Source organism: Haliotis rufescens, unplaced genomic scaffold (genome assembly GCF_023055435.1).
Source record: "Haliotis rufescens isolate VD_foot unplaced genomic scaffold, xgHalRufe1.0.p SCAF_47, whole genome shotgun sequence".
Classification (NCBI taxonomy): Eukaryota; Metazoa; Mollusca; class Gastropoda; order Lepetellida; family Haliotidae; genus Haliotis; species Haliotis rufescens.
The window spans coordinates 665,411-690,744 of NW_025964190.1; the positions used below are offsets into that span (position 1 = coordinate 665,411).

Genomic DNA, 25,334 nt, shown 5'->3' on the forward strand with positions numbered 1-25,334 from the left:
ATCATCACAAGGCACATGCTAAACATGACCATCGCCTGATTTTGTGGAAATAGTGTCTCGAATAACACTCATGTCTCAACAGCATCCTATACGTTCCTTTTCAAGTAGAACAGAATAAGGGAGGAACACACATATGCCCACTTACGTCCGCCCTTTCCCAAATCTAGAAGGATCGGTTATCTCCCTTTGGTATCCGTGACGTCAAGCTGTCGACACTCTTGCATCATAGGATGTAACTTTGAATGAACACCAGTTTGAGTCAGGCAACACGCGTCCTCAAATCCTAATCGTTATAAACCCGACTCTGACAATATGAAGGCGTTGATGCGTTATCCAACTTCATCGACGAAATTTGTTTTCCTAGCGCTGCACACTGTCATTTTGGTGTCCTAGGGCTGCACACTGTGTCACTTTGATGCCATAGGGCTCCCCACCGTGTCACTTTGACGTCCTAGCTCTGCACACTGTGTCACTTTGATGTCCTAGGTCTGCACACCGTATCACTTTGATGTCCTAGGGCTGCACACTCAGTCACATTGCCATTTTATGGGTGCACACTATGTCACACTGCTGCCTAAAGACAGCACACTCTCATTGTTGTCTTTCACGGACACACACTACTGTCCTCGGGCTGCACACTGTGTCAGACTGCTGTCCTAGGGCTGCACACCGAGTCACACATATGTCCTAGGGATGCACACTGTTTCACACTTGTTTTACACCGCTGTGCTAGGGTTGCACACTGTCACACTGAGTCACACTAATGTCCTAGGGTTGCACACTGTCACACTCAGTCACACTGCTGTCCTAGGGCTGCACACTGTGTCACACTGAGACACACTGCTGTTCTAGGTTTGTACACTGTGTCACACTGAATCACACCGCATTCCTAGGGCTGTACAATGAGACACACCGCATTCGTAGGGTTGTAGGGGGCACGGGTGGCCCAGTCGTCTAAGGCGCCGCGATTCGCTGTGCAGAGTTGCGTCCCTTGGGCACGCCAGAAACCTATGATTGTGGGTTCGAATCCCGGTTCGCCCCGATTATGTTTCTAGGTTTGTCAGCACCATACCCGTGCTCGTGGGTTTCACCGAAGTGGTAAACGTCTGAGACCCGCATCACTTCGGGCTTTTCTCCAACATTAAGCTGACACGCCGTGATTTAACTGGAATACTGTTAAAAGCGGCGTTAAACCCAACTCACTCACTCACTCCTAGGGTTGCACACTGTGTCACACTCCTGTCCTTGGGCTGCACACTCACACTGAGTCACACTGCTGTCCTAGGGCTGCACACTGAGTCACACTGCTGTCCTAGGGCTGCACACTGAGTCACGCTGCTGTCCTAGGGCTGCACATTGTGTCACGCTGTGTTACACCGCAGTCCTAAGGCTGCACACTGTGTCACATTGCTGTCCTAGGGCTGCATACTGAGTCACACTGCTGTCCTAGGGTGCACACTGAGTCACACTTTTTTATACCGCTGTCCTAGGGTTGCACACTGTGTCACGCTGTGTTACACCGCAGTCCTAGGGCTGCACATTGTGTCACACTGCTGTCCTAGGGCTGCACACTGCGTCACACTGCTGTTCTAGGATTGCACACTGTGTCACACTGCTGTCCTAGGGCTGCACATTGTATCACACTGCTGTCCTAGGGCTGCACACTGCGTCACACTGCTGTTCTAGGATTGCACACTGTGTCACACTGCTGTTCTAGGATTGCACACTGTGTCACACTGCTGTCCTAGGGCTGCACATTGTATCACACTGCTGTCCTAGGGCTGCACACTGCGTCACACTGCTGTTCTAGGATTGCACACTGTGTCACACTGCTGTTCTAGGATTGCACACTGTGTCACACTGCTGTCCTAGGGCTGCACACTGAGTCACACTGCTGTCCTAGGGCTGCACACTGTGTCACACTGCTGTCCTAGGGCTGCACACTGAGTCACACTGCTGTCCTAGGGATGCACACGGAATCACTCTGCTGTCCTAGGGCTGCACACTGCGTCACACTGTTTCACACTGCTGTCCTAGGGCTGCACACTGTAACACTCAGTCACACTGCTTCCTAGGGCTGCATACTGTGTCACACTGTGTCACACTGCTGTCCTAGGGCTGCATACTGAGTCACACTGTGTCACACTGCTGTCCTAGGGCTACACATTGTGTCACGCTGTCTGACACCACAGTCCTAGGGCTGCACACTGAGTCACACTGCTGTCCTAGGGCTGCACATTGTGTCACACTGCTGTCCTTGGGCTGCACATTGTGTCACATTGATGTCCTAGGGATGCACACTGTGTCACACCGCTGTTATAGGGCTTCACACTTAGTCACACTGTGTCACACTGCTGTCCTAGGGCTGTACACTGTGTCACACTGCTGTCCTAGGGCTGTACACTGTGTCACACTGCTGTCCTAGGGCTGTACACTGTGTCACACTGCTGTCCTAGGGCTGGACATTGTGTCGCTCTGAGTCACCGAGTCGTTGAGTCACACCTTAGTTCCCTCCGTTGTCTGGGACACAGGAGCATACACCTGGCAGCGCCTGCATCCACCCCCAAAAACACCCTTCCGAAAATTAGCACTGAAGGCGAAAAATAAGAAAAACTTGATATAAAAATTGATGTAGGACACCTGCTCAAAAATCAACAGGATGAAACTCAAGAAGATTGAACTATTTTGTGTATAGCCCAATATCTGTACCGTGAGCGCGTACAACCTGACGCTGTGGACGGGGATGTTGAGTAGCAGGTACGTCAAGGAGAGAGCAAAAAGCATCTTGGCCACACGGACCTGAGGGCAGCTGGATGACCGCTGGCTCTCCCGTGTCGTTCTCTTCCTTCTCTTCCTCAGGGATGTGACGATAGCGCACACAATAGCCACCAACATGAACATCATTGCAAGGAACGGCAACAACAGCGTCAGAACGGTATCTATAAGGGTGATGATGGTCATGAAGGTGCCCCAGCTCGGTTTGGTCTGACACATGGGGATGCCGGTATACGAATTCGTAGCAACGTGGGTGGAGAATATATAAAACATATATATCAGAAGCGCGGATACAAGTAAAGATATAACGACTCCACGAGCTCGGGTTAGAGTACAGAGTGTTCTTATCCTCATCGGATGGCATATCGTGATGTAGTTCTCTACAGTGATGCACACCATGAACCACACGGAGAGGAAACTAAAACAATACTGAAAGTACACGTATAGCTGACATATTCCTGGTTTGTGGGTGAACTTGTACCCCAGCGTCTCCAACCACTGAAACGACATCGTCAACAACAAGCCGGTGTCGGCCGACAGCACAGATAACACGTACACACTGGAGGACAACTTCCTCAGCTCCTTGCCCGCGAACACCAGGATGGACACAATGTTGGCAACCAGGCCAACGAACACGTCGGTTGGGGTCACGTATTTATGAAACATGGAAGCGACTGTCTGCAGCAGCATGTTGTCGTGATTGGTGGTGTCGTAGTAGGGCATGGTGTCGGTAACGTTGAGGTAGTCGTCAGTCGGGCAGTCGACACAGGAAGATGTGGAGGACTCCATCGTCAGAAGCGTGATGGTGAGAGCTCTACATAGAAAAGGTTACAGCCATTGAATACTTATATAATATAATTAATAACATGACTTTATAACAAGTACAATATTAAAAATGACACGTGGACAGTGTTATCGATACGATAAACTAATCCGATAGATTTGGTTTCACGATCCTTGAAATATGAAAATGAGATCAAATATCAAAAATACTTCCAGCCTGCTTTCATCGATATCTGCTTCTCAATAACCTATTGACCAACCCGCCCAAAAAATCCAATAAAGTTTTTTCCAATGTGTGGCTGGTCATACGGATAAAAAATACTAAACATCATTCGCCACTATATGCAAAAAGTGGCGTTTCACTCAAACACTGTACTCGCATGTGGTTTCCAAAAGTTACTTTAAAGATCGAAATTACGTCTAAAACATCGACTGATTTGAAGAATGACAAAACATGACTGAAATTATTACCTTCGTGTGTTTCCGTATCGTAAATATGAAACATTATGAGAAAAGATCGCATAATACATGATATGTATGATACGGCGTGAGTGAGTGAGTATGGTTTTACGCCGCTTTCAGCAATATTCCAGCATTATCACGGCAGGGGACACCAGAAATGGGCTTCACACATTGTACCCATGTAGGAAATCGAACCTGGGTCTTTGGCGTGACAAGCGAAGGCTTTATCCACTGGGCTACCCAGCCGTCCCTTATGATACAGAAACTCATCCAGGTAATAATCTCTATGTATCGATGCAACTTGAAATATAATAGGGAGATTATTGTGTATTGACAAAGATTTTAGCCCAGGCTGTTAACACTGTATAAAGTTGTGATTGGACTATTCCAATTAAGTTAAGAAAAATCTTGCTTTTAAAAAATGCTTCCATAAATTTCTTCACAGTTTTAACCTAAATTCACGAGGTGTAAGGGGCGGTCGGGTAGCCTAGTGGTTAAAGCGTTCGCTCGTCACGCCGAAGACCCGGGTTCGATTCCCGACATGGGTACAATATGTGAAGCCCATTTGTGGTGTCCCCCGCCGTGATAATGCTGGAATATTGCTAAAAGCGGCGTAAAACCTCACTCACTCACGCACGAGGTGTAAATATACTGAATGTAAAACACGTAAAAAGAACTTATCATAGGCTATGATATGATAATATTAAAATTTGATAAATGTGAAAAAACTTACTTTACAGTCCTATCTGTTTCCTCAGTGGTGATGACTGGCGAGATGAGCTTGAGCAACGTTATGACACTGTTGACAGTTTGTATGATGGCTTGAGAACGTCTCACAGTGTATCAGGTATCCCCGACTCCACTCCATGGGAGAAGAAGCCAACGAACACTATTGATTCCTGTCTTTCACAGATTCACGTATGTTGAGCACATGCGACTCATCATATTGACGACATATTTGTCTACAAAGCTCCCATTCTGTATATTTCCACACAAAACAATGTAACATGTTTAGACCAACATTCGACAAACATCTTATCTCGTTATCTGGCAAATGTGGTCGATAATTCAAGGTTACTTACGACGAATGGACTTGGTGTATCAAAATAGATGCTCCTTCCTTGAAATGAATCAGCTGTATTATCGATGCGCAAACATCCGATACTTTTCGAATGTGGTTGATCGTAAGGGCAAAACCAACACGCCTCACTTAGTCGAGCGTCGGAAACATTAAACAGGTTTGAAGTAATGGCACTTCTTTCAAGTAAATATTGTTAATCGAAAGAAGTTTTTTTTTCAACATATGACAAAACCACAACGTGTTTGAAGACTCAACGGAATATGGATTGTTTTAAATGAATGAGATTCGAGGCAGGTACCAATCTGCTAACTCATAGCGATCGTTGGTCTGACTGCCAGCACACCTTGCAGACGTAAGCATCACACGGAGACAACCACGAGAATCCTCTTCTAGTCGGTGGATAATTGCATTGATCAGGGGGTACGATGGTAGCAGCGTGCAGGGCTTAACATCGATCAGGCTTTAAAGCGTCTTCTCACACCCTGCAATAAAGTGACAAACTTGTAAACACCATTTATAGTGACTGGCGGGACGATTAACATAATGGCCAGATACAAGCCCAATATTGTTCCGTGAACCAATAGGGAGCGATGTGGTCAGTGGAAGGACAGTGTCAGACTGCGTTGGTGCCACGGCGGGGAATTATTGAGGTAACAACTTCAAAATATATCTTTCATTTAGAAAACAGCACATTTATTTATACGTATTCGATTTTGGTGTGGCGCTCTGTGTAGTTAATGGCGAGTGTGGTTACCTGGGGACAGAGTGGTAGGTTCGGACACAAACTTTGTGTCACCGATCATTTGGTATTGTTGGGGTTGTAGTGGAGTTTATCTGTTTGTGTTTGCTCGGTTTGTTTAGTGTTTTTTGTGTTGTTGTTTTTTGTGTGTGTGGGATTGTGGTTGGGGGATTAAGAAAAAAAAATATGAAGAAAATAATGAAAATGAAAATATATATTATCTCTAACAATAAATACCCGCCCTGAAACCGCTGTTATTTGGGCATATATGGCTTCTGAAACCCGTTATTGGGGAGTTATTAAGGAAAGAGCTCGTGCACATCCCTCCCGGTGTCCCGTATACTGCATTCTTCCCATGTCTGAGACTGAAATTATATATATAGCCAGTGGACAGTTCCAAACTTGACGCGTCAGTAACAAATATGATGTCTCATGCAGTTCCCTATTTTGACTTGTACCGTATATACTCGTGGGTTTTTTTCAGGTGAAATATTGACTTGCCTTTGCATGTGTTTGCCGATGGTGTGGCAGAATACGGTCACGTTTTTGCAAACACTTCGTATCATCACTACTTGATAGTAATTCATAAACACATGCTTATGATATACTCGGAAACGGACAATCGACTCTGCGTTTATTCGAGATTTGTTACGTTTCTTGGAAGGGTTTTGATTTGTTATTGACTAGGAAATTTGCATAACTGATACAAGATGAAGTGAACGTCGCGCTCTTGATGAAATGATGGAAAACTATGAAACATTTTTTATTAAGTATACAAAACTACTTTCAATTAAATCATTATTGTATGGTTCATTAAACAAATATTTGTATTTCTGATCCTTCATGTAAAATAGTTTCCTCATTATGCAAATATTAAGTTGTCGGTAGAAAAGTGTATTACAAATGTGAAACAGACACTGATGATATATAAATATACAAAGAAACAATATCACTTCTTTGATAGGTTATTAACTGCACATTTAGAACATCGTTCTATGCGGGGGCACGGGTGGCCCAGTCACCTAAGGCGCCGCAATTCGCTGTGCAGAGTTGCGTCCCTTGGGCACGCCAGAAACCTATGATTGTGGGTTCGAACCCCGGTTCGCCCCGATTATGTTTCTAGGTTTGTCAGCACCATACCCGTGCTCGTGGGTTTCATCGAAGTGGTAAACGTCTTAGACCTGCATCACTTCGGGCTTTCCTCCCTCATTAAGCTGACACGCCGTGATATAACTGGAATACTGTTAAAGGCGGCGTTAAACCAAACTCACTCACTCACTCGTTCTATGTATGATTGTGAAGGCCAGAAGTTTCTGACCTTGATGACTTGTGTGGTTCTGTATACCGTGGTTGAGTGTCATGTGATAAAATTGTTTAAAAAAAAACCCCAAACTACAAAACAGTCCGTATGTCAGAGCGGTGGTTCAAGCTGACATCCAGGGAGCGCATCAGAGTGAGTGAGTGAGTTGGGTTTAACGCCGCTTTGAACAGTATTCCAGTTATATCAAGGCGTGTCAGCTTAATGTGGGAGGAAAATCTGAAGTGTTGCAGGTCTCAGACATTTACCACTTCGGTGAAGCCCACGAGCACGGGTATGGGTCTGACAAACCTAGAACATTATCGGAGCGGACCGAGATCCGAACCCACGACCAAAGGTTTACGGCGTGCCCAAGAGTGGCAACTCCGCACAGCGAATCGCGGCGACTTATAATTAAACGACTGTGCCATTCGTGTCTCCACAACGCAAATGCAGTTAAGAAGAAAAAATAGAATTGTATGTATGCAATGCATTTTTAGAATAATATGCATATGTATAATGCGCCAAATCCATGCCCTAATGCATGCTCAAAGCGCTGCATTATTGCCCCAGTCAATGGATCAGTGAGCACTCGAGTTTCATTCTCAGCTCCCTGGGGAGTATACAACCCAAGCTGTCTGTGAGGCGATAGAAAGGTAACACCTACATTACATCTCATCCTACCGGATATATATACTTTATTTCTTTTCTAAGATGCTGATTTTTATTTTATTGGTTCTGGGTTTAAAATCAAATCCGTGATGGCCTCTGACGTAAATTGAAAATCCTCGAACAGGGCGAATTGAAGGGCTCTTCCACCTTATTGCTTGCATCATTATGTTAAGGAACATATCTACCTTTTGAACATATTAAAACACAACTAAAATAGGTAGTTTGTTATTTAAATTCGTCATATTTCATTATCCGTTCAGTGTGCGGTTGTCAATGATCCCATGCAGCAATAAGTAGGATTTTTAACTTTATGGTTTTAATATTAATTTGCTTCAAATTAATCACGTGACACGAAGCATATCACAAGTGCATTGTGGGGCCGAGCTGAGAAATGTAAGCAAAGCCAGCCAAAGTTCGCATTCGTGACCAACTCGTGTTATTCCGGGACAAGCCGAATAGCGGCGAGTGGTGACGAATGCCGAAGTTTGGTGTCGCTGGATAAATTGTGAGTTGAGGTGTTTTCTGTTGTACAAGATCCAACTTCGTTAAACCACTGATGTTAGTAAACTGCAGCAACTGCAAGCTATAAAAGTGTGTGCTTGCCGAGTTGGTTGCGCTACACGATACCGTTACCGAGGAAGAGCAATTTAGCGGCCATTTTGGTTGACTGTAGTATACTGCAAAACGTACTCTTAGCAACAAGTGTACGTGTGTTTATGAAACGTTTCATGGAGCGCTCATTCCTTTTGGGTAGACTGCAGTTGACCTATTCCTTTGTCCAGGGACAGACATAATTCGGGGCACCAGCGTCCGCCTCGGACAGTTGTATGACTACTGTGGCATGGATACAAAGGTTTGAATATGTGTGTGATAAGCCTGCGGCAAGATTTGTTTGCTTGTTTGTTTGTTTGTTGTTTAACGTCGCACTCAGCAATATTCCACTTATATGACGGCGGTCTGTAAATAATCGAGTCTGGAATAAACAATCCAGTGCTATACAACATGAGCATCGATCCACGCAATTCGGATCAATGACATGCATCAACGTTAACCAAGTCAGCAAGCCTGACCACCCGATCCCGTTAGTCGCCTCTTACGACAAGCATCGTCGCCTTTTACGGCAAACATGGGTTGCTGAAGACCTATTCTATCTTCACGGGCCCTGCGGTAAGAGAGGAGGTTGACGCCATCTTACCGTATATCTTCCAACGTAATAATATTGAAATATTAGACAAGATTAAAAAAAACTATAAAACATTCTGTAACTATTCATAAACTATAACGTTGTCACCAAAGATGCGTCAAATCGCGGGGGAGGAAATTTGAACAGCGCCATGATGTTAGTCTATTATGAACGAACTAAAAATGTTTAAAAAAAATAATACTATGAACAATGATATAAGTTTGCTACGCCATAAATCGAAAAGAACAATAAAGAACGAAGTGTGGTTCATTTCACGAAAACAACATTGTCTATCGTGACGCCATTTCTGGAGATTCGAACATGCGCTCGCAACTTGATGACGTCGTATATTGGACGTCGTTATTTTTGCGAGGGAAGTGTCTAGTGAGTTGTTCCCTATGGATGTAGCTGGGGTACGCAGATAAACGTGATGGCCGAACGATCGCAACCAAAAACGGGAGTGATATGGGCATCGTCATCGGGAAAAACAGATAATCGACGTGAGGATTGTGAGAATATGCGAAATATGCCCAGCTGTGCACAAACTGGACTTGTCTGACATTGCCGAGGTCGAATTCTATAAAGGGAGTCGTCATTATAAAAATATGGGTAAATATTTTTCAAAGCTTTTTCCCTTCGTCATCAACCTTAAAATATGTTGATATTAAGGTGTATTCTCCCTGCAGTGTTTTAGTGTTTTATATCTATATTTAATGGATGCTAGTGCATATTACATTTGAACCACAGAGACCCGCCTTACATGATGGATAGGGATATATGTGGTTTACGTGATTAAAAGTAGTTATGAAGAAGTCAGTGCGAGTGTAAAATATCGCCTACACAAAATACCGTTGCTCAAAGAACATGCAATATATAGTTTACTTTCTAAAAAAACATGTTTTTGAAAAGAAACGTATATATTGCAAGGTGAAAGTGAGGTGAAATTGAGTTTAACGTCGCGTCCAAGATTATTGCACTTACATAGCGAGGTGCATGCACGTGTGTGTGTGTGTGGCTGCTTGTACTAGTCCGGACTGATGCCGATTTATAGTGCTAGCTCACTGAGATACCATGCCGCAGTTTAACATGAATACCACACTCAGACACAGTATACTGACTCCGAGCCGACCAGTCCTTGTTTTAGCCCCTTAATGCCGAGCGCCAGACAGGGTAACAACAAGTACCATCTTTTGACGTCTTTTGGTATGACGCAGCCGGGATCGAACCCCGGACCTTTCGCTCTCCAGGCGGACGCCCTACCACTAGACCACGGAGGCGGTCCTACATTGCAAGGCCAACGCAAGGCGTAATCTTGTGACATCACAGGGAGGCTGCAGCAATCTACAGATTTGAACGCATCGGTGATGCTTCTTGTTGGGGTATACACACACTGGCGTCACAATTTTACACTATTTTGTAGGGATGGGTATTGGATGTTTAAAGTGTATTACAACATTCTACAATGCAGAAAGTCGTTTTGCGATACGTATCACAATATAATGTATAATTCAAATTTGGTATTCAGAAGCAATTTGAAACATCAATGTGCAGGAATTAAAGTTTATAAATGGAATAAAACAAGATGCTGGAACAGCATAATGTTTACTCATTCAAGAAATCCACAAGGATGCATGCTCCGGGACAGTGATGACTTGGTGTTACACCGCTGCCACAGAAGAACTCCAGAATGCGAACTTGGATTTTGGAATTACGGAAACATTTCGAAGGTACATGTACTTGGCAAGCGTATAACATTAAATACATGATAATAATAACTACTATTGGAAGTCACCCGACATACGCGCATTAAAACAAGATATTGTGATACGTATCGTGGAAAGAATGAACCTCAATACCGCGCACCCTTACTATTTAGTATACATGCCACCTACTGATATTGATTTAGACAGTGAAACCTCAATAGTCCGGACTCCTGCTGTATGAAATCACCGCCCTCTATATAGCATGAGAAGTTCCCAATCGCATCAGTGTTTATTTGTTGCTGACGCTGCAAACACAAGCTCTCCAGAAGAAATTGCACTTTGAGCGACACCTTCCAGATGACCGATGTTCAACTGTGTTAACATACACGCAATTTACGGTTAAAAATCTTACTCCACGGGACTATTCAAAGGAAATAGTAGAATATAACGAATAGACATAATGCGTTCACAGAAGTATACCTGACGATTCAGAATTAAACAAATCAGTGACAATAAAGACACCGTTTTCAGACACCTGATCCGCTGACCAAAGCCCATTTGTTGTTCCTTTGTCGAAACACAGACGTTAACGACGTACAGATAATTGAACCAGCAAGCACCTTTCTGATTCTTCCAAATCAAACCCAGACAAACCGCTGCTAAACACGCTACCTTGTGCAAAAACTCATATCGTTAACTTTAATCCTCAACCACTAATTTTGTAAAACAAACAGACCAGTGCGGGCTGAACGCAACAACGCTCTCCAGAAAATACGTTCAGAACATTTTATGTTTTAATTCTGTAATTTTTGTTAATTCTTGACATTAACACCGATAAATTGGTAGTCGCCTTTGCTTGCAATCCACGATCTGTTTACAGGGCGGGCCGTGCTCGACCATTAAATTGTAAAACGGCTTGAGCCAAGATTTGTTTGAAGGACAGATTATGCTCCGACCGTCAGAGTATAAAACGGTTTAAAGCAGTTGCGGGCAACATTCAACGCACCAGAAACCCATTATAAATTGATTGTAACAAAGTACCCTTCTCGATCGATCGCTCGTCATACCTGCGCGGTCTTCCATTGCTCGCCGAGAGTACTTACTACCTAGTTTGTTAAAGGGGCAGACAGCTTACTCCTGTCGTACGGGAGATAGGGAAGGGTTGTTCTAGGCAAAATCCCGCGATTGACAGCAACGATAACTGAAACTGGATCTATGGTCGTTTGTCACTGTCTCTAAATGGTATCAAACACTAGATTTGAACATGAGTGATAAGACGTTTATTGTATGGCACGAAGTATAACCCATGGGGGTTTCCACCGAATCTCATTGAATATATCAGGATCTTTGCTCAACGAGGTAATTGGAAAGGAAGCTCCATCCCTCTGTATCTGGTGATAGTTTCAGAGGTAATTTAACACATAAAAGAGAAAGCAATGTGGAGGAAGATTTCCAATTAAAGATAAAACTATTTGTGTTCTTGGCTTTAAAACAATCAAATAGACAATAGACTCAAAGTTAATAATCCTACACGTCTGGGGACCCTTAAATGGGAAAGAGGAGAACTTGTTAAAATGAGCTGACTGCTCACAACACAATGTATTCTGTGGGTATCAATTACCGCAAATGTGTTAGAAACTCGGGAAAATGAATTATGCTTTTTCGTAATACATTGCCTCCAGCAATATGTAAAACGATTCTTTAGAATGGCAAGAACGAAAAGTTAGCATTTGATAAGCACCTGAAAATGCTTTAGGGAGTGGAAAAAGATAAGAGTAAATGTAAGTGTCCTATATCATAAAGGGATGGCAGCTGAAAAACTGGAGAAGGATTCCACATCCATCCAACAGAAAACACCAATCAAACCATGTTTTTATTTGCCACCACGGAATGACATATTTTTTATATATTCATACGCAGTTTCCTGAAATGTGAGATCTACTGATATAAAAGCCAAACAGACGAGGCAACAGAGAGTTTTAGTGAATAGGAAGGACTTGCTTGTCGTGGCAGTTTTGACAAAAGGAAGCTTTCAGGAGGAAATTGTTTAAAACTTCAGCACACGGTTATACGATTTTAAGGATTCCCAAAGGTCGTTCCAAGTCCGCGTATAATAGCGAGAAGATTAGTAATCTACTTAACCGATTGACTCCTTAGGTACCTTTGGCGACCGACCATTATTGGTACAGAGCTGTAGTGGAGACAAGTATCGAGTGATATTAGAAGTCTAGGGGTGGCTCGTCACATTCATAGTCCTGTCAAATATTCTGCCAGAGAAACTTTTGTTGTCGGCATATTACGATCTCAAGGGCAAATGTCAAAACGCTAATCTTGTTGGTGGGTGTGCACCAAGTAACTTGGTGTCTGCAAGTTGATTGACATTCTAACAAATGGAAGTCTGAGAGCTCTGGAGTGAAAATGTGAGCCTATGCACACCGCAGTACCTAAGCATGTTTTGCTTTGCTTGTTGTTTAACGCCGCACTCAGCGAAATTCCAGCTATATGACGGCGGTCTGTAAATAATCGAGTCTCGACCAGACAATCCAGTGATTGACATCATGGGCATCGATCCACGCAATTGGTTGGTTGTTTAACGCCGCACTCAGCAATAGTCCAGCTATATGACGGCGGTCTGTAAATAATCGAGTCTGGACCAGACAATTCAGTGATTGACATCATGAGCATCGATCCACGCAATTGGGATACGATGACATGCAACAACCAAGACTAAGCATGCGAATCTTCGACCACCTCATTACAAATGTGAATCTAAGGACACTGCAGTGGCATTTGTGAATCTTTGGTCGCAACAGTTCAATAATGTTGTTTGTTTGTTGTTTAAGGCCGCACTCAGCTGTATGATTTTTGGTTTGGTTTGTTGTTTTACGCCGCACTCCAGCAATATTCCAGCTATATGACGGCGGTCAGTAAATAATCGAGTCTGGACCAGACAATCCAGTGATTGATATCACGAGCATCTTTTCACGCAATTGGAATCGTTGACCTGCATCAACCAAGTCAGCGAGTCTGACCACCCGATCCCGTTAGTCGCCTTTTACCACAAGCATAGTCGCCTTTTATGGCAAGCATTGGTTGCTGAAGACCTATTCTACCCCGGATCTTCACGGGACCTCAGCTATATGACGGCGGTCTGTAAATAATCGAGTCTGGGCCAGACAATCCAGTGACAGACATCATGAGCATCGATGCATCGACATTGCTATTAAACTATGTGAATGTTTGAATGCGCAATAAAAACAAAACGAAAGTATGTGTTGTCAGTTTGTATGTTTTATTATTTACAACCATTTTGCAATTATCAATAGCTTTTACCCCGGACTCGGCTTTTCAGATATTGTTTTTAGGATTATGGAAAAAGTTGTATTGCTTGTGTTTGAAGTAGCAAGAGTATTGGCGAAATAATATGAACAATTCTCGCTTGGCATTGTCACGAATGCTCAGTGCTTCTTGACTGAAGAGGTCAGGTGATCGAAAGCGACTGTCGTTGCAGCAATCATGACAGCATGTGTGGGAGTGTAACGGAAGCTCATTACAACGCGTGTCTGAGTGTAACGGACATTCATTACAACATGTGTCTGAATGTAATGGACACTCGTTACAACATGTGTCTGAATGTAATGGACACTCGTTACAACATGTGTCTGAATGTAACGGACACGCATTACAACAAGTGTCTGAATGTAATGGACATTCTTTACAACACGTGTCTGAGTGTAACGGACACTCGTTACAACATGTGTCTGAGTGTAAAGGACACGCATTACAACATGTGCCTGAGTGTAACGGACACGCATTACAACATGTGTCTGAATGTAATGGACACGCATTACAACATGTGTCTGAATGTAATGGACACTCGTTACAACATGTGTCTGAGTGTAATGGACACTCGTTACAACATGTGTCTGAGTGTAACGGACACGCATTACAACATGTGACTGAGTGTAATGGACACGCGTTACAACATGTGTCTGAGTGTAATGGACACTCGTTACAACATGTGTCTGAGTGTAATGGACACGCGTTACAACATGTGTCTGAGTGTAATGGACACGCATTACAACATGTGTCTGAGTGTAATGGACACTTGTTACGACATGTGTCTGAGTGTAACGGACACGCATTACAACATGTGTCTGAAAGTAATGGACACTCGTTACAACATGTGTCCGAGTGTAATGGACACTCGTTACAACATGTCTCTGAGTGTAACGGACACGCATTACAACATGTGTCTGAGTGTAACGGACACGCATTACAACATGTGTCTGAAAGTAATGGACACTCGTTACAACATGTCTCTGAGTGTAATGGACACGCATTACAACATGTGTCTGAAAGTAATGGACACTCGTTACAACATGTGTCTGAGTGTAACGGACACGCGTTACAACATGTGTCTAAGTGTAATGGACACTCGTTACAACATGTGTCTGAGTGTAACGGACACGCATTACAACATGTGTCTGAGTGTAATGGACACGCGTTACAACATGTGTCTGAGTGTAAAGGACCATCGTTACAACATGTGTCTGAAAGTAACGGACACGCATTACAACATGTGTCTGAGTGTAATGGACACGCGTTACAACATGTGTCTGAGTGTAAAGGACAATCGTTACAACATGTGCCCGAGTTCCATTTCCCACATCTGGTGTTCCTCGCCGTGATATTGGTGGAATATTGCACAAAGCGTCGTAAAACCATACTCGCTTCCTCAATACAGCATGTGTCAACGTTACATGTTGTATGTACGTGATTGTAAAAGCTAGTAATTCTAGTTATTTCTACGATTCATTCACATTCCAATCACCTCTTGCTACCAAACAACATGTGCTTTTTATCACGCATAACATATATTGGTTTATTGACGCCCGAGTGGGAATCTGGGTTCTAAGCTCCAATCAATGCCAGATTCCAACTGATAAATTGGAATAGGATTTTGTGACAGTTGGTCCGCCTCCCCAGTGACAAAGGTCGTGAAGTGTGGCCCAGAATGCATGCAGCTGATCACTGGCCGCGCCATTATTGGGAACAGAACAGATTAATTCATTAAAAAACACGTTCTGTGCCGGCATCCTCTGGTCGGCCGTTAGCCATATCTGAACGCAAAATGATCTCTGACCAAATCAATAATGCAGTGAGATTAATTTAATATCGGTTTAATCATTTCATGCACAATTATCTGATGTTTACCGAAAGTGTGCCGAGCATCGGGACTATCTGCCGGACATGATCACTTTGACATGACGCAGCTACACCATATTGCAGACTGTTGCAAGTCTGCAATTGCATTCCAAAGTATGGTTCCAAATATTTAGATATGCATCTGTTGATATATAAAATTTGATATAATTATGCTGTTATCATATTAACAATAATTTGCCTTTCTGGAGAAGGGTCACTCGCTCGCTCACTCACTCACTCACTCACTCACTCACTCACTCACTCACTCAATGGTTAAATGTACACAACTTTAGCGCTGCGACTGTTGAAGTCTATGTTAAGGTATGGGAGTTACGATCACCTTAGAGCTGAGATGGCTTTGTACAACGGCACCCTGGTTCGGTTGATGTACCCCGACGGCGTGGTCTTACTCACTGTTAATAATACCCGTGAAGATCCGGGGTGGAATAGGTCTTCAGCAACCCATGCTTGCCGGACATGGTGATTATACGGCCATGATTTTTTAAATGACATTGAACTGGGTGCGTGATACAACAACGTGTCGTTGTGATCGAGGTCCCCCTATTATCTACACTTAATGATACAAATTACCATTAATAATCTTTCTCTTGTTCGTAATTTTATTTGTCATCATCATCATCATCATCAGCTGTATGATCAACATCATCATCAGCTGTATCAGCAGCAGCAGCTGTATCATCATCACCATCATCATCAGCTGTATCATCATCATCATCCTCATCATCAGCTAGGGAGCACGGGTAGCCCAGTCGTCTAAGGCGCCGCCATTCGCTGTGTAGCGTTGCGTCCCTTGGGCACGCCAGAAACCTATGATTGTGGGTTCGAATCCCGGTTCGCCCCGATTATATGTTTCTAGGTTTTCCAGCACCATGCCCGTGCTCGTGGGTTCACTTAAGTGGTAAAAGTCTGAGACCTGCATCACTTCGGGCGTTCCTCCCACATTAAGCTGACACGCCGCGGCGTTAAAAGCGGCGTTAAACCAAACTCACTCACTCATCATCAGCTTGACGTAAAAAGCGACTACTCCTGTAAGAGGCGACTATTGGCATGGAGTGGTCAGGCTCAGTGACTTGGTTGGTGCATATGATCGTATCCCAGTTGTGTGGATCGATGCTCATAATGTCAATCACTGGATTGTCTGGTCCAGACTATTATTATTTATATACCGCCATCATATAGCTGTAATATTGCTGAGTGCGGCTTTAAACAACAAACAAACAAACACAATATCATCATCATCATCATATTTTCATGTTGCCATTCCCATTAAGCTATCCTGATCCTCATACAGAGACCTGTGAAGATTCCGGGGTAGAATAGGTCTTCAGCAACCCATGCTTGCCGTAAAAGGTGACTATGCTTGTCGTAAGAGGCGACTAACGGGATCGGTTGGCCAGGCTCGTCGACTTTGTTGAAGCATGTCATCGTATCCCAAATGCGTGGAGCGATGCTCATGTTGTCAATCACTGGATCGTCTGATCCAGACTCGATTATTTACAGACCACCGCCATATAGCTGGAATATTGCCGAGTGATGCGTTAAAAAACACACACAAAAAAAACAAAAAAAACAAGCATCATACAGCAGCATTATTTTTTGTATGATCATCATACATTATGATCATTATGATTCATGGTAAGTAAACCTAAAGGAGACTGGGTGTGATATGCCTATGGGCTCCGTAGCTGTATAGAACATGGAACACGAGCATATACAGTGAATTATTATGCGTCTAAAAGTATTCGTTTGGTATAATATGTATACCATGATGCTACTTGTACATTACGAGGTCTCTTACACCATTCACATACTGCAAAATCCCATTAATCGGAGGTTCAGTTTAGTGTAAAATCATCGAAACTGACCGAGATTTCCGGAGTGACGTACAACGACGTGACGTCCCGTTAATTATAGGAGGCTCGCTTCCGGGGACGGGATTACACTCGGTAACAAAGGACATGTCAAGAACAGCAGCAGGCTAAATTAAAATAACCAGCTTCACCTGAAGATGCTTGCTTATCGTTACACTGCTCAGGGTATTTGTATACGTACGGATCTCACAGGACCATGTTCTATTGGCCAGATGTCTCCGTCCCATGAGAAAGAGAATTTTGACCTTCCTTTCGAAAACCGTCGAAGACAAACATAAGATTACAGTGGAGAGATCTGAACCATATGTGCCCAGCGTCAATAAAGCAAACTTAACCTTTGACGACGAATGCCAAGACGTGGATAGGAACAATGTCACCGTGCCACAGTTACAGAAAAAAACACTTATTTAAGGCTAAAAAAATAATAGTCTTGGTTCTCAGGCACAGCCCATGCCATATCATCATAAAGTTCATTCCACGTTTCGTTTGTGGTTCCATTTTCAATTTTGTGCATTGTGTTTAAGTATTAGGATTTTTATATCTTTTTGAGGTGAGGTGAGATGAAATGGGGTTTAACGTCGCGTCCAAAATTATTGCACTTATATAGCGACGTGCATGTACGTGTGTGTGTTTGTGTGGCTGCTTGTACTTGTCCGGACTGATGCCGATTTATAGTGCTAGCTCACGGGGATACCATGCCGCAGTTTAATATGAATACCCCACTCAGACACAGTATACTGACTCCGAGCCGACCAGTCCTTGTTTTAGCCCCTTAATGCCGAGCGCCAGACAGGGTAACAACAAGTACCATCTTTTAACGTCTTTTGGTATGACGCGGTCGGGGATCGAACCCCGGACCTTCCGCTTATATATCTTTTTGAAAATGGAAATAAAAACAAAACATGTGGCAGACTTTTTAGCCTAACCGTTATCATCTGTTAAGAGGGGCTGTGGGGTAGCCAAGTGGTTAAATCGCTCGCTTGTCACGCCGAAGACCCGGTTTCGATTCCCGACATGGGTACAATGCGTGAAGCCCATTTCTGGTGTCCCCCGAGGCTCAGACAATATGTGGTTATCAATATTCCGCTTGAAGTCTGTAATGTTTCAAGTACTTACATTACGAACGGCCAGCTCATGAATCAGGACTTACGGACAATCTGTTTAGTGTTCAACCATAACTTTGGCAATTCATCACCAGAGAGCCGCCAGACAGCGTGTTTCAATGAGGACAGTATCGGGATAAATGATGATAATAATTATTGGCAGGTCATTATTCAGGGGGTTGAATCAGTTTAGGAGATGCCCATCACGTCCACCAGCATCAGACCACCATCTGAACCAGTAATGGTTTTGTTTGTTTGTTGTTTTTCGTGGACCAAACAATAGTCCAGCTATATGACGGAGGTCAGGAAATTGTCGAATCTGGATGAGACAATCCAGTTATTGACATGATGAGCATTGACCTACGCATCTGAAATATGATGACATGCATCAATTCAGCGAACCTGACCACCCGATCCCGTTTATCGCCTTCTTTCGTACCTAGCATTACTTTACAAAATTACGAGGTTTTGAAACAAGAATAATATAGTCGTCTAAGCAATCTGAATGTCACTGTTTGAAATATATCAGGGTTGGCACATGTGATTACTCTCACTTAGCGATAGATAAGTCAAATCAATGTTTTCAATCAAGTTCAAAGAATGGTCTGGATATGAAACATATTTCAATGTGACAATTTTATAACTAGTTGTCGAGTCTGGAATGTTTAGACGTTATTTGTTATATTTGTTAGGAGGAAGAAACCAATACCCTTGACACGCGTGATCTTCCTGAAACTAGTTTCATGAAATCAATCGAAACCTCGGCAGATATATTGGCGGATAACCCTCGTCAAAACTTGTTCGTGTAAAACCATCGATTATCAAACTCCAACACCACCATCATCAATAGCAGTACCCAAACCAGCAACGACATTAACACTACCAATATCACCAACACTACCAATACCACAAACACTACCAATACCATCAACACAACCAAAACAGCCAACACTACCAATACAACCAACACTAACAATACCATCAACACTACCAATACCACCAACACTACCAATACCATCATCACTACCAATACAGCCAACAGTTAGTGTGAATACCATCAACACTACCAATACCATCATCACTACCAATACCACCAACGACATCAACACTACCAACCACCAACAATACCAATAACACAACACTACCAATACCACCAATATATACTACCAATACCACAACATTACCATTACCACCAAAACTACCAATACGACAACTCTACCAATACCACCAAAACTACCAATACCACCAACACTACAGATACCACCAACACTACCAACACCATCAACACTACCAACACCATCAACACTACCAATACCACCAAAACTACCAATACGACAACTCTACCAATACCACCAAAACTACCAATACCACCAACACTACAGATACCACCAACACTACCAACACCATCAACACTACCAACACCATCAACACTACCAATACCACCAACACTACCAATACGACAACTCTACCAATACCACCAAAACTACCAATACCACCAACACTACAGATACCATCAACACTACCAACACCATCAACACTACCAATACCATCAACACTACCAATACCACCAACACTACCAATACGACAACTCTACCAATACCACCAAAACTACCAATACCACCAACACTACAGATACCACCAACACTACCAACACCATCAACACTACCAACACCATCAACACTACCAATACCACCAACACTACCAATACGACAACTCTACCAATACCACCAAAACTACCAATACCACCAACACTACAGATACCACCGACACTACCAACACCATCAACACTACCAACACAACCAACACTAACAATACCATCAACACTACCAATACGACAACTCTACCAATACCACCAAAACTACCAATACCACCAACACTACAGATACCACCAACACTACCAACACCATCAACACTACCAACACCATCAACACTACCAATACCACCAACACTACCAATACGACAACTCTACCAATACCACCAAAACTACCAATACCACCAACACTACAGATACCACTGACACTACCAATACCACCAAAACTACCAATACCACCAACACTACAGATACCACTGACACTACCAATACGACAACTCTACCAATACCACCAAAACTACCAATACCACCAACACTACAGATACCACCGACACTACCAATACCACCAACACTACCAACACCATCAACACTACCAATACCACCAACACTACCAATACGACAACTCTACCAATACCACCAAAACTACCAATACCACCAACACTACAGATACCACCGACACTACCAATACCGCCAACACTACCAACACCATCAACACTACCAATACCACCAACACTACCAATACGACAACTCTACCAATACCACCAAAACTACCAATACCACCAACACTACAGATACCACCGACACTACCAATACCGCCAACACTACCAACACCATCAACACTACCAATACCACCAACACTACAGATACCACTGACACTACCAATACCACCAACACTACCAATGCCACCAATGTTAGACTACAGAGACATGAAAGAAGGAGTCTAACAAAATGTCTTTTGTCCAGTGAAGAAATTCTTTGTGTCAAACATTTTTTTCAAACATATTTATTTACACATGCCAAAGAGCACTCAGTTTCGAGTATACACCGATAGAGATATCATTTGGCGTAAAAGGCAAAATAGCGATGAAATCTTTATGAAAATGGATTACTGAAACTCTGGTTGGTTGGTTGGTTGGTTGTTTCTTGTTTAACGCCGCACTCAGCCATATTCCAGCTATATGACGGCTGTCTGTAAATAATCGAGTCTGGACCAGACAATCCAGTGATTACTATCATGAGCATCGATCCACGCAATTGGGATCGATGACATGCATCAACCAAGTCAGGAAGCCTGACCACCCGATCCCGTTAGTCGCCTTTTACGACAAGCATAGTCACCTTTGACAGCAAGCATGGGTTGCTGAAGACCTATTCTACCCCGGAATCTTCACGGGTCCTGAAACTCAGGAATGACACAAGGTGTTTGCGAAGAGGGCAAGCATTATACTGCCGGTAGCGCACGCCACTCACACAATTTGCCAATTTGATTGTTGCCTAACGCAACACAGCATCACTCCTGTCATGCGACGGCGGTCTGTAAATTATCCATCTGCAAAGAGCATGGCATTTTAACATCAACGTTTATTCAATGCTGCCATTGCAATGAGTCGACGTCAAACTTCAAAGCCTCATGATCGCTCATGTACGTATGGTTGTCTCGTATTAAGTTCAAATGAAAAACAAAAAAAATTATTTTTCAATTTTCCAGGAATAGAGTTTGAAACGTCCACTGGTATTTTTAACACTACAAACGCGTGACATTTCCCCTCGGAAGTGGAATCTCTGATGGTATTTTGAGGCAGATGGAATCAGGTGTCATCTACTCATCAAACAGGAATACCTTTGGGATGAGATGTCAGCCGCTCTGGTCCTAATTCAGGTTGGATACTGACTTGAGACAAACCGTTCATAAATCTCAAGGCCCGGTGAGGGTGACACTGCTACATGTTTGAGCCGAAGATAATGCTTAATGACAGCCACCATTTAAATGTAATTAATGCATTGGCTCCGTTACAACAGGCGATATTACATGTCCTGCCTTTGAACTATGTCAGTCATGCTGCAGCGTGTCACTCGAAGATGACGAGAAAGTAATGTAACACAATGCTTAATCGATTCCCCCTCATGTGCAGGTAAGTACAATCGTATAATTAATGTACATATGAGACTCACACGGGCAATTTAAATGACTGAGTGAGTTAAAATTTAACATCCCATCAACAATATTGCAGCCATATCGCGATGACAACAGGTTAATTATTACTGAATGCCCGTCCACAAAGTAAGGTAAGTTTAGGTTAAAAACACTGGGTCAAAATTTAAACTAACCATTTTTCAGTAGGTTAGTTTGGGATCCCCTCTCTCCCCTTTCCTTACTGAAATCAACATGACACATTTTGAAGAAGCCAGCAACCTTGACCTTGATCATGAGCTTAAACATCTGCAGCATGTCTTCACCAGTCTCATTCAGTACCCTATCAAGCTGGCACGGGGGACCTCAACACACTCCTCCCCAAACCAAAAAGCAACCAACTGCAGACCAGCATCCGCCCCCAACACAGTCACTCTATCATACATTGGCAAGACCTCTCATCAAATCAAGAGATGGCTCCCCATCCTCCAGAACCATCCTCCAAGCCAATGCCCCCCCCCCCCCCCCCCCCCCCCCCCCCAACAAGCAACCCCCCAAAGGAGTAATCGAAAGATTAATTGTGTGACTGTGGTGACTCGTACATTGGTGAAACTTCCCGCCTAGTAGATACCCGCACATGAACTAGATTGTTCACATACATTTGCCGTTTGTAAAGGGTAAGAGTATTAGTTAGAATAATACCCAAATGTACACATGCGCTTTACGTATATTTTTTAATGCTTGATAATCATACATCCATGTCAGAATGATGAGATCTGATTGATCCACGTGATCGTGATAAAATACTGTGTAATTATAACCCGCCTTGGAGGGAAATACATTTCTCAACTAATGAATAAATATCTTATACCCCGCCACGAGCAATACAGGATGCACGTGGATTTCGGGGAGGCAGAATAAATCCCCTATACCCCGCTTCAAAGCAAAAAGCCGCACGCTTTTTCCGGGTCAATGGAAGTCACGTGATATAGCTCAAGGTAACCTCAGCTCAATCGAACAACAGCTGTCAATTTTGAATTAGTGTTAATTCTTTACAATGTCACATGAAAACATGTTGTTGTGATAAATTCGTTGTAGCATGATCACTCGGGGTACATGGGATTTTATGTCTCCGACTCGTGGTATAAAACCTAACGCGAGACGCATAAAACCCCATGTACCCCTCGTGATCCTGCTACAAGTTATATTATCCCATGTGAATGCAGATATATTATACTCGTGTGTTAATATACCTCCGCAGTTTATGACAAACAAACAAAAAATGGTATAAATCGTTTCGGAAATATTATTTTATATCTATTGCCAAACTGGAGGAACAACCCTTGCGTCATTTTAGGAGGAGACTTATATGCACGAACTGGTTATTTGTCTGATTACTCGAGTGATAATATTGCTGCTGAGAATAGAGATCCTTAGATGCTCCCCGTAAATCCAAAGATACTGTTGTAGACAAATGTGGTCAAAGCCTCATTGACTGATGCATTTCCTTAGATATCCACATAATAGATTACATGAGTCTTGGGCAAGAAAACGTATTTTATGGACAGCAACGTGTGGTTATTGCATATAGCGATGATGTGGATTCTTGCACCGTTATCAAGAAGTGACCTCAACCAAGTGATGAGAGGTATATATGCATCAATATTAAGCTTTATATATCCGACTCGGGCACGAACAAAATTGGTAGCAAATGTAGACAAGGTCGAATCTATAATTAAATATTTCTCATTAGTCAACATAAGTCTCAAGTACTTATATTCTGACAGTAATTCATGTAAATCGAGGAATAATTGTACACCTCTTCGGCATATATAAAAACATTCAACTCATTGATGTTTTGCTGAGGATGGAACCACTGGTGAATAATTGTACATTTTTTATCAGATTATTGTCTGTTATCTAGAAACCTTTTCTCTTGTTATAAATCATTTTAAATTCATAGCAGAATGAAACCACTTTCCTCTGCGCATGTCCTTACCAGCACAATCTGTGCACTCTGAACAAACACTATTCGTCATGAACGTTATATGTGGGACGAGTGTCGGCGTAGGGAGTACTGTAACAGATTGCATTCTGACATTTGTAAACATGATCTGATCTGTACTACTGTGACGAAGGCAGTACTGACGTCTTTTCACGTTCGTTACTACAAGCGACCTCTATATTTATGCGGAATGGTCTACTAAGAGATACGTCTCAGGGAAATGGTAATATGATAAAGAATGTCACAATAGTCAGCTGGAGGCCTTTGAAGGTATAGAAGCTGTAAAAGTTCAGCTTCGTTAATAATATTTTAGCAGCTTCGAAATAGATATCACAAGATATAAATTCCCTTCATTTCGGAAAGAGCAGCTGCCTACATAGAGAGATCGCTTTATGACAGTAAACTACGAGTATTTTGGAAGTTAAATACATGAGTTATAATCAAATAGTTTTGCAGATAATTGGTATGAGTTTTTAAATGATTTGTTTCAGGTTTCTGCTAGAAAAGAGATGAGTTTAGACATGCACTGGATGTTTATGGTTTTTGGTCTGTTGTATTACGCCACACTCAGCAATATTCCAGCTATATGACGACGGTCGGTAAATAATCGAGTCTGGACCAGACAATCCAGTGATTGATATCACGATCATCGATCCACGCAATTGTGTTTGATGACATGCATCAACCAAGTCAGCGAGCCTGACCACCC

The 25,334-nt window shown here is 42.9% G+C and overlaps 1 protein-coding gene across 1 annotated transcript in view; it reads right to left on the bottom strand.

Moving 5' to 3' along the window:
• Nucleotides 1–1,092: 1,092 nt before the first annotated feature.
• LOC124121509 (thyrotropin-releasing hormone receptor-like) overlaps nt 1,093–25,334 on the bottom strand; it is a 28,619-nt gene continuing 4,377 nt past the window's right edge. Inside the window, exons 2-3 of the mRNA XM_046484521.2 lie at nt 4,754–5,583; nt 1,093–3,589 (exon numbers count right to left, since the gene is read on the bottom strand). Of these exons, the coding sequence (XP_046340477.2) occupies nt 2,497–3,564 (1,068 nt within the window). The 5' untranslated portion in view covers nt 3,565–3,589; nt 4,754–5,583 and the 3' untranslated portion in view covers nt 1,093–2,496. The remainder of the gene's footprint in view (nt 3,590–4,753; nt 5,584–25,334) is intronic.